Source organism: Camellia sinensis, chromosome 7, assembly GCF_055761805.1.
Source record: "Camellia sinensis isolate YWXY chromosome 7, ASM5576180v1, whole genome shotgun sequence".
NCBI lineage: Eukaryota > Viridiplantae > Streptophyta > Magnoliopsida > Ericales > Theaceae > Camellia > Camellia sinensis.
Window position 1 is genome coordinate 53,641,377 of NC_138967.1, and position 18,689 is coordinate 53,660,065.

Consider the following 18,689-nt stretch of genomic DNA (forward strand, 5'->3'; position numbering starts at 1 on the left):
GCTATTAAATTTAAATAATGAAATTAAATAAAACATAAACAAAATTTTAAAATAAAACATCAATAAAATATCTATAAAAAATTATTTTAAAAAATTAAATAAATAAAACATTAATAAAAAGTTAAATAAAATTATTTTATTTTTAAATTGAGACATTTAAATTTTATTAAATTTTATTAAATATAATACATAATTAAATAGTAGAGGGTCAAAATTGTCATTTTCGCATCTAATCCAAACAGTGATTAGTCCCCCCAAAACAATCCCACCCCCCCAGGACAGGATAGTCCCCCATATGGGGGACATGGAGTCCGGCCGGACATGGAGTCCGCCGGACTAAAAAAAAATCAAACGACGGATAAGGAGGGAGGTCGGACATGGAGTCCAAATAGTGGATAGTCCCCCCCTTATCCCCCCAATCAAACAGTGTTTGATTGGACGGACTGGAAAATGGGGGACTAGAATCCATCGGACTTGAGTCTTGGGACTGTGAATCCCCTGGACTATTTGGTCGGATTGGATATGTATCCTGTGTTTGTTTTTTCATGGGATTAGATGTCTGGATAGGACTATTTTCAGTGAATCCAACGTTTGGTTGGACGGACTGGATAGGATAAATGACAAAAGACTATTTTACCCTTTTTCAATTGTTTACTAAGTAATAGCAATATTAAACATATCTTTAATATTTTAATTATTTTTAATTAAATAAATAAATAAATAAAATATCAATAAAATTTGTTTTAAATCATTATTGTATAACAAATCATTATTTTTTTTACATGCAAAACTTTACTGTGTTTGTTTATTTACACAATTAAATAAATTTATTTTTTTACACAATTAAATAAATAAATAACCACTAAATTTGATTTAATAAAATATTGTATAACCTGTATAAAAAATTTATATTATTTTTTTAATTAAAATTTTAAATAAATTTTAAATAAAACACATATTAAAATTGAAATAATGAAATTAAATAAATTATAAACAAAATTTTAAAATAAAACATCAATAAAATATCTATAAAAAATTATTTTAAAAATTTAAATAAATAAAACATCAATAAAAAGTTAAATAAAATTATTTTATTTTTAAATTGAGACATTTAAATTTTATTGAATTTTATTAAATATAATACATAATTAAATAGTAGAGGATCAAAATGGTCATTTTCGCATCTAATCCCAACAGTGAGTAGTCCCCCACATTCTATCCCACCCCCCTAGGACACAATAGTGTTCCTCATCCGCCGTTTGATTTTTTTTTAGTCCGCCGGACATGGAGTCCGGCCGGACTCCATGTCATAGTGGATAGTCCCCCCTCCAATCCCCTCAATCAAACACGCCAGTGTGTTTTAGAAAATAAAAATGCTTGGGACTATCAAAGTTGAGGATTCTTACAATTCTTAAAGAGAAAAGTTAGAAATTATGAAATTTTTTTTATGAAAATAATTATGAAAGATTTATGATTCTTTGATTACTTTGATTAGTGTGTAGTGTTTTATTCTAAGTGTAATTCAAGAATCATAAAATTTTAATGATTATTTTCATGATACCTACCATTGTTGATTTTTCAAATAATATGGACCAATCATGTATTTTTTTTTCTTCTTAAACTAATTACAGATTAATAGAAATTATAAAAATTATAAAAATTGTGTTTTATAAGAGTCTGTAACATTGTTGAATAGAAAAATGCCAATCATCTATCCCAACCAAAACAAATTAAAAAAAAAAAAATACTCGCAAACATCTCTTTTGACCATTAAAAATGTCCGTTAAACTTATACATATAGACATAGGGAGAGAGAGAGTGGTGTTTTAGAGAGAGAAAAAAGAAATGTGTTCTAAAGTGATACAAAGAAGCCACCCGCGTTTCCCTCTCACCGCCACTGCCACCGCCACAACCCGGACCTCCATGTCCGACCCGTTTCTCCGCTTCTCATTCACCACCCGCCTTCCCAAAGCCCGGGTCTCAATCCGAACCCGACCATTCCGAACCAAAGCCTCTTTCAACGATGGCTCCGTGGCTTCGATGGGGGCCGATACGGTGAGCTTCTACGAGCTTCTGGGAGTCTCAGAGACAGGAACGCTGGTGGAGATAAAGCAGGCGTACAAGCAGCTTGCCCGGAAGTACCACCCGGACGTGTCGCCTCCGGATCGGGTCGAAGACTATACCCGAAGGTTCATACGGGTTCAAGAGGCGTACGAGACTCTTTCGGATCCGAGGCGGAGGGCTCTGTATGACAGCGACATGGCGAAGGGGCTTCACCTCGCTTTCTCTGCTAGGAGGCGTTACCACTCCCATCAGGTATTTTATATTTCTTTTTTATTTATTTAATTTTAATTTTAATTTTTTTTTGGGTTTTGCTTTGTAGTTTGCTGAATGTTTTTTATTTTTATTTTTTAATATACAAACTATTGAAAGTTATAAATTAGCATTTTTATTAGGGATGACTTCTTGATTTCTTATTCACGGAAGTTTTTTTTTCCAGAGTCATCAAACGGAAGATTATTAGCGATAAGAATCTTTGAAAAAAAGTTAACTAGGGCTTGGTTTGGGAAGTGGGTTGGCTTTTTGGCTTTTTGGCTTTTTTGGCTATTTTAGCCTAGGCTAAAAAGCTTGGTTTGGGAAGGGCTTTTTGGCTTTTTGGCTTTTTTGACTTTTTTTGTGAGAGAAGAGTGTAATGATTATGGGTTGGATGTGATGTTTTGTTTTTTGTGGCTAAAATAGCCTATTTTGTCTTTTATGGCTAAAATAGCCAAAAAAGCCTCCAATCCAACTTGCCAAACGGAGGCTAGTCATGAACTCTTACCAGTAACAAAACGCCGTTTAGTGATTAGCTTTTTGGCTTTTTAGGGACAATTTAGAAAGTTGATAAAAAATCAATTTTGAGCTTTTTAATTTTTTACACAAAAAAAAATTCAAAAAAGCTAACTTTTTTGGAATTTTTTTTAAAAAAGTCACGTTTTTACTGACTTTCCAAAACATCACTAAAAAATCTTTAACTGTCTGCCCCAGTTAAGCCAAATCCATTTTATTAATAGAGTAACAAACTCGTGAAAAAATTTAGTTATTGATAACTTATAAAAAACGGCGCTGCTTGAGGGCCCGAATTTCGGGGCTCGAATGCCCCGAAATTTCCACTTTAGGTAAAAAAAAAAAAAAAAAAAAAGAAAAAAGAAAGAAAAAAAGAAAACAGTTTCTAAAAATGGAAATTAGGGGCATTAGGGGCAAATTTTTTAGGGCCACCAATCATTTTCCTATAAAAAAACCTAGTTATGATTCGTCATGTGACATGTAGTTGTGGTTTAATTTTTATTATATTTTGCCATTTTGGAAACATAGCAAAAAGTCACATTTTTAGATAAAATGTCCAAAAACGCAAGTGCCAAAAATGCCAGAAAATTGGTTTGGCAAGTGCTAAAAACGCAGGTGTAAAATTACAAATTAGGGGATATGAAAAAAAAATTATGTTAGGTAAGAATATTTTGGTTATTTTAATTTGATTTCACACCATAAATAAATATTAAACTAAAAAGTAAAAAGTCAACTTTTTACTAACTTTTCAAATCACTTTTCAAAAAACTAAAAAGTATGGTAAAAAGCTAAAAGTCAACTTTTTACAACTTTTCAAAACATCTCATTATTGCATGTCACATCTATTTAACAAGATTTTTTTTTAATTTATATGTCAGTTATTATTATTATTATTTATGTGAGTCCATTAGCTGAGTTGTTTCTGTCATATTAATTTAAAGTACTATGGGCAAATTTCACATTCTCTTTGTTTATGTATGTTTGCCTTACGTGCACATAACTCCTTTCATTTAACGCAAGTACATAACTTGTAGACATGTTTGGCATGTTGGCTTTTCGGCTAAAACATCCAATCACATTATTTATTATTTATTTTTTATTTATTTTTGCATGTTTTTCGTAAAAAACTAGAGTAGTCAATTTTCAAACGAAGTCTAAAATGTACCCGTCCGGCACAATAAAATTCAATTTTAATCCCCATGTTTTACTTCATGTGTAATATATCGTTGATAATTAAAAATGAGAATGTTGATAATTAAAAATGAGTATGTAACGCCCTTATTGTTAGTATATGCTTTACACTTGTTGGTAATGGCTTGCTTGATGGTGCACTTTAGTTGACAAATTGCAAAGTAGTTGTGCAACTATTTCCAAATGACAGGAGATAAATCACAAGGGAGTGTAGTGAAATTAGCCCAAATTGTATTACTGTATGCTGCATGTGAGTAGGAAGAGCTTGCAAAATTTTCTAGTTTGTATAACATGAGTGCGGCTTGAACACTTGAGGTGGTAATTTGTTATTTGGTTTCCACAATTTGTATTACTCAAATTATCATTTAGTTGATACAAATTTCAGTGTTTATAGAACAAATTGAGCTTCACTGTTGTACATGACTTCTGAATTTATTTCTTTTTATTTCTTTTTTATTTTTTTTTGGGGTTTAACATGTCTTTTTGTGTGTGCATGATCCTTGCATGCACATATGGTGATGGCTAACCTTACCCCCATCAAAAATAAAAAAAAAAAAAGAAAAAAGAAGAGATGATTGATTTTTGGGTTGATTTGGAAGAACTAATGATTTTTTTAGCTCATGAATTTTGGTGGTAGCCAGGATTTTTCCTTTTATTTATTTATTCACACGAATTGTCTTGATTGTCCTGAGAAATAAATAGGAAAAAGGGTAATTGAACATTTTCCTGCAATTCTTCCTAGTATAGAATGCATAAAGAATCATGCAATTGCGAATCTTTTCTCATGTAGAGACCAGGCCTTTTGTATGTTTTTTCATCTTCAATGTCATGTTTTTGGGAATATTGGTTGTCATAAGTCATAACCTTGTTATTTGATATCATTTATTTAGGAGACTAATTGGTATTTTGTTTTCGCTATCATGTTTTGGTGACATGACTTTCTTTTGATGATTCATGAATGGACATTTGTTTTTTCGGGTCTGGAAATGAGTGAATTTTTGCATCCAATTGCTCTATTTTATTTGCCTTTTCCTTGAGGAGTTGTGTTTGTAGAAGTGCCCTTGTTTTAGACACATTTTCTTGTATAGCACCTTCTATTGATTTGGGCTTTTATCCAGAACCAGCAAATGGAAGAAAGAAGCGAGTGGAAGACGCGATGGCAGGCACAACTATCAGAGCTGAAGAGAAGAAGCATGAACAAGGATGCTCGTGGAAATATGTCGTGGGGAGCACGAATGCGGAGGCAGAGGAATGACTCATAGTCGTGTCGACTCAATTATGAATAAGTCCTCCAATCTTACTCGTACAAGTAGCTTTTGTTTTCACCTTATAGATGGTTTTGAGTGGGGAGAGAGTATTATCTGTACTATTTGGTTACCATTGCTAATCACGCAGTATTGAGAGGCTTATTGTCCACCCAATATCAACCTTATATATTGTGGGCTATTTTGGGAAGTTGGCTAAAAGTCACTTTTTTTTGATTTGTAGCAAAAGTCAAAAGTTCGTTTTTTTGTCTTTTTTTTCATTTGGAAAGTTGGTTTTTAGCCAATGGTGAAATTATAATTTTACCCTCATGGGTCAAAATGTGTTACATAAGTGAAGTAATCATTTTATCTCTTTTTATTTTAGTTTTTATTTTTTTATTATATGAAAGTGTGTATTGCTATGTTGCTTGAGCTGAAAGTATTGTTGTCTCAATGAGACTTTTATTTGATGTCATTTTTCTTATGATTGAGCTTGTTTTGAGCCATGATTTCTCATAACCTGTTTTGCAAGTTGTTTTTTTGGTTAAAAGAGTCAATAAAAATAAAATATGTTAAAATAGTTAATAAGATAAAATATCACATTTAACCCATAATTATTTTATTTTTTTATTTCACAATCATCAAATTAATTATAAAAAAAATTAATTATCTTTCAAAACACAACTATTTTAGTTAGTTTAAAATAGTCAAAATGTCAAATAATTAATTAAAATAGCTAACTTTTCAAGTAGGATTATTGTCAAATAGTCAATTAAAATAGACTTTTCAAACAGGGTAATTCTTTTGCCCTTTTGCCCTTTTTCCTTTTCTTTATTTTCTTTCTTTTCCTTCTCTATTGTGAACTGAAAGTTAATAATAATAATAATAATAATAATAATAATAATAATAAAAATTCCTTCTTCAAACTTTTGGATCGCCCAATCGAAAACAGTGTTTGGCAGATGGGTTGAGGAAAACTTTCAGGATAAAGGAATACAGGTTATCGGACGCAGTTGTATCGATTGGATTCTCTTTTTGGTGGTTTCATGTGCTGGAACTACTCCTCAAAAAATTGAAAATTTATTTAACCCTTTGAATTAATCATCATGCACTTGTAGGCAATTTCTTGCCTATAATTTTTAATTTTTATTTTTTTATGTAAGCTAAGTTTCATTATTTTGTGAGAGTATCACATCTAAAGGGTTATGTCCGATTTTATAATTGATTTTATGCAAGTAGAAAAATTGTTTTCACATTCTCAAAGTGATTTTGGTGTTATTTGATCAAAACTTTGGTAGGAATGCATAGTAAAATTAAATCTAATGGCAGGTTGATCCCATTTTTATTTTGGACAAATTACACAAACCTTCATTGGATATTACCAAAATCACTCAGTACCACTAGTATGAGAAAATTACACCGAACTCCCTTGAAAACTTAATCGTGCTAAACTTAGACCCAAATTGTTAATCAACCGTTAGTGAGGTAGATGAAATTTGCTGATGTTGTCATATTTTAAATAAAAATACCAACTTTGCTCTTCTTTATTTTCCAACAATTTTTAAACAATTAAAAGGATAAAAAAAAAAAATGGTCGGCCCAACCAATAACTCTTATCACCCAAACTTTTCTATTCCCCATATGTTTTTTGTGGCTTGCTTTGTTGGTGCCGGTGTCACTGGACCACGCCTTCTCCTCTTTACCTAGGGATGGACAAATGTCGCCGAGCCTGACATTTCATAATAAAGAATTTTGTGTCGGTCTAAATCTGGTCCAGTCTTAATTTCTTAATGTCGGGTTTTTATATTTGTACAAATCTAACTTAAAAAATAATTATAAATTTCAAATCTACTTATCGGTTTATATATAAAAAAAAAAAAATTAAAAATTCGCATAATTAAAATCAATAACATATTATATTTGTTAAATAAATATATTGAAATCATCATAAATATAAGGGTAAATTACAAATACACCTCTTGAGATTTGCTTAAAATATACATTGTCTCCTATGATTTGAAAAATTACAAATGCACCATTTTCAAAAAAAATTGTTTAGCAAAATTAACTTAAAAAATGAAATTTCTAATTGCTCTCCAATACAATAATAAAATTATCTGAATTATTAATTGAAATAAATTTCTGACATCATTTAAAACTATTAATTGACTTGATGATTTATTAATAAAGGGATCATTTGTTAATAAATTAAAAACTTCAAGAGACAAGATGTAGTTTCCAAAACTACAGGGGGCAAATCATATTTTAAGTAAACCTCAAGAGGTGTATTTGTAATTTACCTTAAATACAAAGATTTTGTATATAAATTGAATGATTTCTTAAATAAATTTAATCACATATCACCACAAATGTGAGTTTCAATAAAATCAACAAAGATAAAATTTAGATCCCAACAAAAAATATATATTTTAATGTAAAATTAATTTAATAACGGATCGAGCTGGGTTGGGGTCGGCCAGGCTGGGTTGAAAGTATAAATCCCAAGCCTAACCCATTAATATTTTAGGTTGAAAATATTGGCCTAGCTCGGCCCTATGGGCTAAAACAACATTCCCAAACCCTAGTAAAATAGGGTTGGGCCAGACGGGCTGGGCGGGCTAACGTGCTGATGTCAACCCCTACTTTACCTCTCAATTGTCACTTCTTGCCCCTCAAAACCAACAAAAGTTTCTACATCAACACAAACTAACACTAGCTAACACAACCTTCCATTATCGGAATTGTTACCATCATTCGATTCTACTGCAGTGTAAAATCATAACCCCTTGTTAGTCTGACCAACAACAATGCCGCCTCATCAGGTTATAATCTGACACTGTCGCTGCCTTTCTCTTTATCGTACTAGGTTTTCTTTCTTTTTTTCTTTTTTTTTTCCTTTTTTTTTTTGTATTTTGTTAGAGACGAGTATCAGAGTAGTGACATTTTTAAGAAAAACAAAGGACAGGAGTAGTGGCACTGCAAAGAGCGACTATGTAGTGGTGTGATTTGGCAGTTGTAGCGGAGGTATTGGGTGGGTAGTGAAGTAATGGTGAAGTGAGTGATGGTGGTTGTCGGAGGGATGTTGGTGTTGGCATTTCAATAATAGTGGCGTTGGTGGTGGACAAAACAATGGCGATAGTATTGGGATTTTGCTGATGAGGGGCTTTTGAATGGGGTGGTGCTGCGATAGTGGGGGTTGTTTGTTGATGGTGATGATGGTGGTGGTGATAGTAGCAATAGTAGTGGTAGAAGGGTTTGTAGTTTTTGGTGGTGGCGGCTAATTGTGGAGGAGGTGGAGAAGAGTAGCTTATTTTTATTTTTTGTTTCCTTCGATTTTTTGTTATTTTTTTCTTTGATTTTTTATTTTTATTTTTATTTTTATCTATTTTACAATTGTAGTTTTATCTCCTTACATATTCTTTTTAAGACTCATTAGGGAGATATGTGTCTTTTTTCTATACTAGTGGGGGTTGAGTGTAATTTTGGTAATATCCAAGGGAGGTGTCTACGCAATTTACCTTTTTTTATTTATTTATTTTTTATTTTTTAAAGATCATATTAACTAATATGGTAAGTTTATGTGGTAATTAGGATCATAATCAGTAGTACGTTTTCAAAAATTATTTTATTTTTTGATAAATTACAATAATCTCTTTCAAGATCTATTAAAAAATATTAAAAAATAAGAGCCTTATTTGTTCAACATAATTACGGTCCTGTTTGGTAGAGTTGTGGGAAAGTGCTTATAGCTTATGCTTAAACAGCTTATAGCTTATAGCTATGAACATAAGCTGATTTCTGACTTATAAATTAAGCATCTTCTGCCCCACTCAAAGAATAAGCTGATTTCTGACTTCCAAAAAACTATAAGCTATAATCAGTAGGATCATAATCAGTAGTACGTTTTCAAAAATTATTTTATTTTTCGATAAATTACAATAATCTCTTTCAAGATCTATTAAAAAATATTAAAAAATAAGAGCCTTATTTGTTCAACATAATTACGGTCCTGTTTGGTAGAGTTGTGGGAAAGTGCTTATAGCTTATGCCTAAACAACTTATAGCTTATAGCTATGAACATAAGCTGATTTCTGACTTATAAATTAAGCATCTCCTGCCCCACTCAAAGAATAAGCTGATTTCTGACTTCCAAAAAGCTATATGCTATAATCAGTAGGATCATAATCAGTAGTACGTTTTCAAAAATTATTTTATTTTTCGATAAATTACAATAATCTCTTTCAAGATCTATTAAAAAATATTAAAAAATAAGAGCCTTACTTGTAACATAATTAACATCGTGCACTTCTAAGAGTTAAATTTTCAAGATATTTTATTTTGCTGTGTTACCTTCAATTATATTATTAGTAGTATAGATACAAAGAAAAACAAATGATGATGTCATATATTTTATATTAAAAAGTATATTTTATTTTTGATTCTATATATATCCAAATGCATTAAATACGTTTGTTTTAACCTTATTAAAAAAAAAAATTAATGTGTAATTATGTTAAACTTGTAAAATTTATTATTATTATTTTCAAATCTCAGCAATAGTCAATCAACAATGATTCATCCCACTAAAAATATCACCACTAATAGCACTAATGCATTAAAAAAATAAAAAAATAATAAAAAAAATACAACTCCAAGACCAAAACATCACATCATTAATGGCGGGACCCACTGCCACCTAATTAGTGGGAGCACTTAGTGCTCCCAAGCATTTTTCATAGTCAATATAATTTAGGCCCTTGCTTCCTCTAGACTAGGTCTTTAGACTTGAGAGTATTGACTAGGTCCGTGAGACTCACTACTTGAGAGTATTGCTTCCTATTTTTTGTTGTTATGAACTAGTCATTTTATAAGGTATTTATGTATATCATCTATATAAAAGTATAAAGTTGATTTGATAATCATAATATGTTCAATTTATAACATTTGTCTTCAAAAAAATTGACAGTAAGTTTGTTTTTGAAAATATACTATCTATTTATTTTGTGACAAGCTGAAATTGAACAAATTACGATTACTTGATTGGCTTAATTTTTGTGTGAATGATACACACGAAAAATTTCACAAAATAAATGATTTTCGAATTATCGAAACGGTGCTCTTGGTGGACTCTACAAGTCAAAACAACATTCTCCATAGAAGCCCAACCCGATAATTTATACTTTGTTTTTACGAGAAGGTTACATCATTTTTTACATTCGGTTTACTCAACACTAATCAATTTGTTGATCTAATGGCTAGGATTTGTTTTCGTGTATGATGCACATAGAAAAGTCCCTATGGAAAATCATTCTGTAGTTATATTTGACAAATATATAAATTAAAAAAAAAAAAACTTGAATCTGATAAATACGTCAGTGAAAGGGATTGCTTATTTTCTTGGACTATGTTAATTTTGTTGTCAATTCTTAGCATTTGGAATTAATTCATTCAGGTGATGTCATGAAAGTAGGGTAGAGAGTAGAGGCCTACAATAATTCTGGAAAGCTAGTGAATAGAATTTAAGTACCACATTATTATTATTATTGTGTAGAGCATTCTTCTTGTCGTTGACCCTTTTGTTGTGAAAAAATAGTATTCTATGATTACAATATGGCCTTACTCCTAACTACCTGACAATATCTCAAGATCCCTGAATAATTTCTCTTTTGTTATGTGTGAGTCTAATAAAATGGAAAAAATATGTGCTGTCAACATTTCGTCCTTTTATACGAGGGGATTATTATCAGTAGATTATATGGGGTGGACTTGTTTATTCACGAGTCACGAGTAAATTTTCTTATGTATTTGACTCTCGTTTAGGGATGAATATTGGTTTAATGATTAAAATTTAACTTAATAATTTTAATATTATGAGTTTAAGTCTTGGATGGTTCAATGGTTAAAACTTGATTTAATAATCTTGAAGTTATTGGTTCAAGCCTTAGGGCTCCCACTTTGTGCATTATACCAAAGATTAGGTGTTTAAGGGTTGTTTGAGATGATTTAAATAAGTGCATTTTCTATTTTTTTATAAAAAGATGTGTAGAAAAGTAGAGAGGTGATGTGATAAAAAAAAGATAAAAAGATGGATTATATAGGGGATGCCAAACCACCCCTTACTCAATCTTTTCCTTCTCAAACACATATTAATGTGTACTAATTAGACGTTTTATTTGAGTCTCGTTTTTTATGATGAAAAAAATTTAAGACCTTTAGATGTATGTTTTGGTTTGTAAAATGATCATTTGGTGCTAGTAATAATACTGATAAATTTATCAAAGTGATAAATAATTTGAATATTTGAATATTTTGATTTTTGTTTGTGAATTTTGATTTATTTTTAATTTATTTGTGGTAATTTGTATTGAGATATAATATAAAAGTACAAGCAGTTAAATTCTACTTTTTAAAAATATTTTTATAATCACTACTAGAAAAAGGACCTTTTGCTACTATATAATTTGCGACCACTTGATCAGCCGTCGCAAATAACCAATTTATTCCTCTTTTACCCGTTTTCCTTCCTTATATTTGCCCTAGTTTTAGAAAAATTAAAACACGGATTGTTCTCTCTCTCTCTCGCGTTACAGACATGCATAGCTCTGCTCTCTCACTCTTCCGCTCGCCATTGTCGTCTGAAGATCTCCATCGGTATGAATCGCTCTTTCAATCTCGCTCTCTTTCTCTGTCCCTCAATCTCCCTCTCAATCTCTCTCTCTGTCTCGCTGTCTCTCTCTCTCTCGTTTTCTTGAGTTCTCAAGCTTGTAATATACTTGTCAATTTGTTGAATTTCAGGTGATTTCATTGCAAATTAGGTGATTTCATCGGTGTCTTGTGAGAATAGAAGTAAATTTGCAATCCTCAACCTCCTCTATCGCCTCTGCTTCTCTCTATCTGACTTAGGAAATCTAGGTTTTCAATTATTTGCAATTCTTTTCTCATATGAAATGTTTCTACCTATTTTCAATCTCTATCTTGATCTGAGAACTTGTTTAGCTCCTTATGTGATCAAATTGATCATAAACGTTTGTTTTTCCTCAAGTGAGACTTGAATCTCAGTTTGTTTATTGTGAAAATGTTATAAAACGAGAGCAAAAAAATGTATTTTTATTGTTTTTTTTTTTTCCATTTTTTAGAGCCAAAAAAATACTATAACCAGATTCAGAAATTATTTTTTTCTTTTCTGTTCTTTTTTCCATTTAGTTCAGGAATACTGAATAAAACTGACAATTGTCCCATCCTTCTATCAATGTTATAGCGATATAGATACACATTATTTATATAATGCTTCTATCAATTTTCCATTGTTTAAAATGCTTGATTTTGCTGACTGTTTCCATTCTAACTTGAACATCTGCATTCCGTTGTGTCCAAATTATGGCTTTTTTCTTTTTTTTTTTGCCCCTAAATATGATGTTTGTGCTGAAGAAAAATGATTTTTTAAAGCTTTTTATATCCTTTATTTTCATTTATGGGAGGGAAGAAGAAAAATAGTAAATAAGGAGGCAATTCGATTAGTTTTTGTTCTACGATTCATAGCCACATGGCATTTCTGACAAGTGTCTCTGCTTCCTAGCTCATCCTAGTTTCTGTTAGACCATCCTTGCTCATTTTGAATCTTGAACATCTGATTTTTTTGGCAGACTTTGCTCAATATTTTTGGTGCACTTGATGATTCGGTGCCTTCAAATTATAAGGCCCAACATATCTAAGTATTTGACGAATTTTTATCCATTGGATGATTGATCCTCCATTGTATTGTATATACAAGAAACCAAAATTTTGAAATTCAAGTAACTATGACTTTTCCCAAAGTTGGCCAAAATATGTTTCCATTCATGCATACATTGAAAACGTGGATACTATTAACCTTTAAGGCTTTTGTGTTCTTGATGTTCAACCTGTGTTTATTTAAGGATTAACATCCTGATAGTTTAACATCAGTAAACAATTTGACACCAGTGCTGTTGACCAAGGAACTCATTAGCTGCTGAACCTCTCTGAGTTCTTTAGATAATTTCTGAGATGCTGTGAGCTCGACAGATTATTTTTGTACCATACATTACAATTTTGGGATATCTACGGTTGTCAACAATAATGCATTGTGAGGGGGGAATGGTTTGGGGATACCTATGATTCTCAACTGCAATGCGTTGTGAGGGATTTTTTTATATCCTGAATTGAATTTTGCTACTTCATAGTCATTAACAGGATGATGGTTAGTTTCAATAAGTCCTAGTATTAGGAGTTAATGCACTTGTATATTTGGACAGGTGGATTGGCTAACTGAGAAGATGCGTAGCAACAACTTTACTGTCTCTTCTATGCATGGAGATATGCCCCAGAAGGAAAGAGATGCAATAATGGCCGAGTTCCGTGCTGGTGAAACCCGTGTTCTGATCACAACAGATGTTTGGGCTCAAGGGTTGGATGTTCAACAGGCAAGTACTTTTATTTATTTACTTTGTTTCCTTATGGTATGCATTATGGTTTTATTTTGATCATGGTTTTAAATCACGGTATCAGTTGGCGTAGTGGGCGTGGTCATTGTGTATTATTATTGGGAGTATTGGCCAATGTGTAATGTGAATCAGAAACCGAACTCGTAATTTTTTTAATCACTGGTAAATGCGAAAAAAACTCAATTCATAAGCATGTGCTGAGCCTATTTATCACAATTTTGATATTTGTAATGGTTTATAATCAGCAATTTGGCTCTTGAAAACATGATTTATAAGCATGTAGTTTATGTTTCTATGTATTACTGTTATCTGTCTGTATATATTAGTGGGATGTGATGTGGGTGGTCCACAAATTTTTTAAATTCATTGTAGCTTATTGTTAATTATTTTGTTTCTCAAGTGCCAGATAGAGAGATGCTTTTGTTTTTTTGTTAATTGTTGGTTGGACTGATGTAGAAAAATGCTGTCATCCAATTGGCTTTTGTTAATTGTTGGTTGCAAGCCTTTGAAAAATACCAGTGGATGATGGCTTTGAATTCTCTCTAACACACACACATGGTTGAAATTGTCACCATTCGCTTCAGATGAAGTGAGTTAGAAAGAAGCATGTTAGTGTATAACCCAGGAGGATACTCAGGTGTTGAGCGTTGGCTAGTGTTGTTGAATCCTGTCGAAATGTGTATCATAAAAGACATTAACATATATGAATTTAGATAACAATTAAGTATTTTCATCTAATATATAAACATATTGCAAGAATAAAATAATCACATAACCAATGATATGAAAAATTGTCTTTAAGAAACTTAGATATTGGTTAAAGAGATAAATATACATTCATTAAAACCCCAAAGTATCCAACTCATTATTAGGAAGAAAATTGAAAATTTAATATAACAAAAGATAAATGACATTTAATTTGGTTCATGATTTGCAACCAAAAATATTCTTCAAGACTTGTTTGGATATGATATGAGTAGTCCCTAACATAGTTGTTCTTGTTATATTGTTTGTTGTCATGGTCTAAACATATATTTTGGCCGAAATCTCGGGTTTATACCTAATTAGATTCATGAGAGAGTAGTTCAATTTGTTGTAGCAAAGGGAGTATGATAGTCATTTTTGCTTGTGAGTTTATTTGGGTTTGGGTTTTCTGTGAATATGGTTCATTACTGTTCAATGAGTGTTGGCCATGGTGATAGATAGTGAAAAAAAAGGTCATGAACAGGGCCAAGAGTGAAGAAAGTAAAGATTAATCATGCATTACGAATCATATGTACGCAAATGTATCTCATGATTCAATTCGCTGACGATACTAATTCGTGATATGTATCTTTTTTTCATATGATAAGAGTAATGTATCATACGATTCTGACAACACTGGTGGTGGCTCTCTTATTCTTCTGTGACAAAAAAACTAATATATTACCAAAAGATGATATTGAGATTCTCTTCATTTCTTTAATTAAAAAAGAGAAGGCAATTACAGTTTTTTCGCCACATCTCAGTTTTGGGATGTCAAAAGGTTTGTGACTCTCTGGTGCTCTTCTTCCCTTTTCAAATAATGCAGGACCTGAGGATGGAGAAGAAGTCATCAGACCTATATGTTCCTGACAGCAGTAATAATAGCTCCAATGGAGGGAAGAATGGATGGAATAGTTCTGCTTCTGTTATTACAGTGGAAGAAGAGGCACCTCTGATTCCTCCCTTGAGAGTGTCTCATCTTGGGAGAAGCCAGCTTGGCAGTCACTCGGAATGACTGATGATAGTTTGGAGATGATCTTTTGCAGGCATTCACTTGTAGTTACTTTAGCAATTTATTTGTCAGAAGCAAAGAGCTAAACTGAATTAATCAGAGGAAAAGGTTTGAACTTTGAAGTATACAACCCTGTTCTTTTTTTCTTCTTCCTGAAGATTGACAATTTTTTTGTAGAGAATCTTGCTAGATCATAATTTGTGCTGTGACTCATTGTGAAAACTTAAAATTGTTAGTTTTAGCATGCTATGAAATATCAGTTGCTTCTCTGATAGGCCATTTTTGTTTTGTTGAAGAGTCTTATTGATCGTTAGTGAATTGTGTTGATGCAATGTAATCAGAAGGACTGCTGCATGGAGACCTATCTGTTCGTAATCTCTCCAGTTACAGACTGGTGCATTTTTGGGTCTGCCCTTGAGGTAAAAAGGTAAGAGAAACTTAATATTCTAATCCATGGTTGGCCAAAGGCTGTCCGTCCGCACATGGTTTGTTCTTTACGTAGAAGAGAAACATAAAAAGACCTATGATATTATTGCTGTGGAAATTGTCCAAGGTGGGGATATGATTGAAATTTATTTTGTTACAATATACAATGAGCCTGCTTGCCTGTATTGGAGTTTGAAGTTGCTCGGCTGGAGTTATACATTGTAACTAAACTGCCTGTATTATTCTTTGTTTTTGTTTTTGTTTTAGTATTATTATTATTAAAGAAAAAAGCAGTTACTGTTGGCACAATTCTGTTGAGAAGGATCTCTCTTTTTTCTCGTTGAAATGGATGGCAGTGATAATTAATGCAATGAGGATGATAAGCATTGAGCAGGAGCAGCACATTATCAACAATGTAAGGATGGCTCTTGCTGGTCTACACCCGCCCACCCACCCACTTAGGATTTGTGGATTATATAAAAATAAAATAAAAAATTAGTCTTGAATTTTATTTTTTTTCTCTTGACAATTTCTTTTCAAATAGTTTTATTTTTATTATTTCAAATTAAACTGCATTAAATTTTCAAGTCACGTGTATATGTTTTTGCAGGTTTTGTTGAGGGAGTAGTTGATATAATCGAGCGGCTGATGTTTGGGAGCCAAAGTGAGATTATGTTGCTCTTTCTTTTCTTTTCTTTTCTTTTCTTCTTTTTTTTTTCTTTTTCTTTTTTCTTCTTTTTTTTTTTTTTTTTTTTTTGAGGACTTGAATCTTTTAGCACAATATATTTTAAGAATGGTTGATGGATATTTCTTTTGCATGTATGAAAGTTTATATTTTGTTTGCACACTTATATGTGAATGTATTTCTATTATGAGTTTAAATTAATTTGTTAATTTTGTTATTTTTTATTAAAAAAAATTGTTAGGTGTTTGCAATTGATTTTTTTGTTGTAATAAACGTATATATGATTTTATTATAAAAATTATTATTTGCGACGGTAAAAAAGAAGTCGCTAAAAGTGTTTTTGATTTTTTTTTTTTTTTTTTTTTGTTGCGACGGCAAAATAGCTGTTGCAAAAAGTAGGTTAGGCAGTCGCAAATAGTTTGCGACTGTTATTTTGCGGTCGCAAAAAGTATTTGCCACCCCCACATTCGCGACCCTCATTTGCCGTCGCATGGGCCGTCGCAAAAAGTCTTTTGCGACTGTTTTTTTATTATTTGCGACGGCTTGTAGCGGTCGCAAAAAGTACTTTTTTTAGTAGTGAATTATGAATTTATGATTGAATGTTAGAGCAAAACTTATTGGCAGAGAAGTTTGGTCCATATGACTTGCTTGTAATTGTCCAAAATTCTAAACCTATTTGATGATACAGTTCGTGATGGTTAGACGGATCGGATTGATCCACGCTCCTTAAGCCTATGTATGTATTACCAAGACCACCTGAAGACCTGCACAAGAGTCTAATGGGGAACGGGGAGTCCCCCAGCGAACCCTCCGATGAGCAAGTTAGAAAGAGGAGTGGAGTATAGAGCGAGATTAGAGATAGAAAGCTTAACCTTGTTCTTGTCTTCAACGTCTGCTTATATCCTTTGGTAATCATTTCGTTTTCCCTTCCGACTTGTCACCTTGGCCAAAAGTCTATGCTGTAGCTTACCTTGTTCAGGGTGAGCGCGTGCTGTCCCGACGGAGAGGGGTTATCGCAATAAATGCTGTAAGGGGCCTTATTAATAGCGATGTGGTGTAGCAATAACTTTGCAGATCTTTGTCTGCTGATGTGGCTTGCCCCTCTCTTGCCATGTGTTTTGATGCCACTGGTTCTTATTGCTATGTGGGGCTTCAGCAGTGCTGGGCTTCATTAATTGGATTATGTATTGGGCCCTAAGTGGTGGGCTTGGGTTGTTCATAGTGGGTTGTAGCCTTTATGGGCCTACCCATGTCAGTAATCCCCCATTCCCAAGTGCAGCTTTACACTACAAGAAAAAACATTTTTGCCGACCACTTTTAGCTACCAAAACTAATTTAGTCGCCAAAAGTCACGGAATTGGCTACCAAAAATAATATTAGTCGGCAAAAGTCAACTTTTTAGCTACCAATTTTTTTTAGTAGGGGAATGTTGATTATTGGCTACTAAAAAAAATTTAGTAGCTAAAGATATTACAATTGGCGACTAAAACAATTTTTAGTAGCTAAACATATGACAATTGGCTACTAAATAAAAATTTAGTAGCCGTAGAGGTACCTTTAGCTACTAAATTGTTTGGTAGCTGAATGAAAATAAAAAAATTAATTTTTAATCTTTGCCGACCAAAATTTTGGTCGCCAAATGTTAACTTTCGGCGACAAAATTGTTTTTGGTCGCCAAAGACCTACCTTTAGCTACTAAACTATTTGGTAGCCGAATGAAAATAAAAAAATTAATTTTTAATCTTTGCCGACCAAGATTTTGGTCGCCAAATGTTAACTTTCGGCGACAAAATTGCTTTTGGTCGCCAAAGACCTACCTTTGGCTACTAAACTATTTGGTAGCCGAATGAAAATAAAAAAATTAATTTTTAATCTTTGCCGACCAAGATTTTGGTCGCCAAATGTTAACTTTCGGCGACAAAATTCCTTATAGTCGCCAAAGACCTACTTTTGGCTACTACATTTTTTGGTAGCCGAATGAAAATAAAAAAATTAACAAAATAGTTGTTTATTTTATTAATAACAATACCATTAGTCTCCACTTGAAAATTTGACTAAACAAAATAGTTATTTTTATTTTTGTTTTTATTTTTATTTTT

The 18,689-nt window shown here is 32.1% G+C and overlaps 2 protein-coding genes across 14 annotated transcripts in view; both read left to right on the forward strand.

Moving 5' to 3' along the window:
- The first annotated feature begins 1,678 nt into the window (after window positions 1-1,678).
- The window catches only part of LOC114260022 (chaperone protein dnaJ 20, chloroplastic), a 42,679-nt gene continuing 25,668 nt past the window's right edge, over window positions 1,679-18,689 (forward strand). For 2 of the 3 annotated variants that reach the window (XM_082877956.1, XM_082877957.1), the window contains exon 1: window positions 1,691-2,316. In XM_082877956.1, coding sequence (XP_082734082.1) covers window positions 1,846-2,316 — 471 coding nt within the window. In that variant the 5' untranslated portion in view covers window positions 1,691-1,845. Of the gene's footprint in view, window positions 2,317-5,135; window positions 5,746-18,689 lie in introns of those variants that run through there. The other variant, XM_028200072.2, reaches the window with a different exon arrangement.
- LOC114273410 (uncharacterized) lies at window positions 11,686-16,756 on the forward strand. Of its 11 annotated transcripts, none has more exons than XM_082877950.1 (7): window positions 11,686-11,912; window positions 12,057-12,107; window positions 13,535-13,702; window positions 15,294-15,587; window positions 15,776-15,906; window positions 16,173-16,320; window positions 16,516-16,756. In XM_082877950.1, the coding sequence occupies exons 3-4, from the start codon at window positions 13,556-13,558 to the stop codon at window positions 15,480-15,482; spliced, it is 336 nt and encodes a 111-aa protein (XP_082734076.1). In that variant the 5' UTR covers window positions 11,686-11,912; window positions 12,057-12,107; window positions 13,535-13,555; the 3' UTR covers window positions 15,483-15,587; window positions 15,776-15,906; window positions 16,173-16,320; window positions 16,516-16,756. The 11 variants fall into 11 exon arrangements, with proteins under 11 accessions (XP_082734076.1, XP_082734074.1, XP_082734077.1 ...); XM_082877948.1 differs by having other exon boundaries at window positions 15,821-15,906; XM_082877951.1 differs by having other exon boundaries at window positions 15,824-15,906.

What these genes read in the sequence shown, in the direction of transcription:
- LOC114273410 (XM_082877943.1), top strand. Translation starts at nt 13,556, where the DNA reads ATGCGTAGCAACAACTTTACTGTCTCTTCTATGCATGGAGATATGCCC. An exon ending in AAGGGTTGGATGTTCAACAG is followed by an intron (nt 13,703 to 15,293) that starts GCAAGTACTTTT and finishes CAAATAATGCAG; the next exon opens with GACCTGAGGATGGAGAAGAA.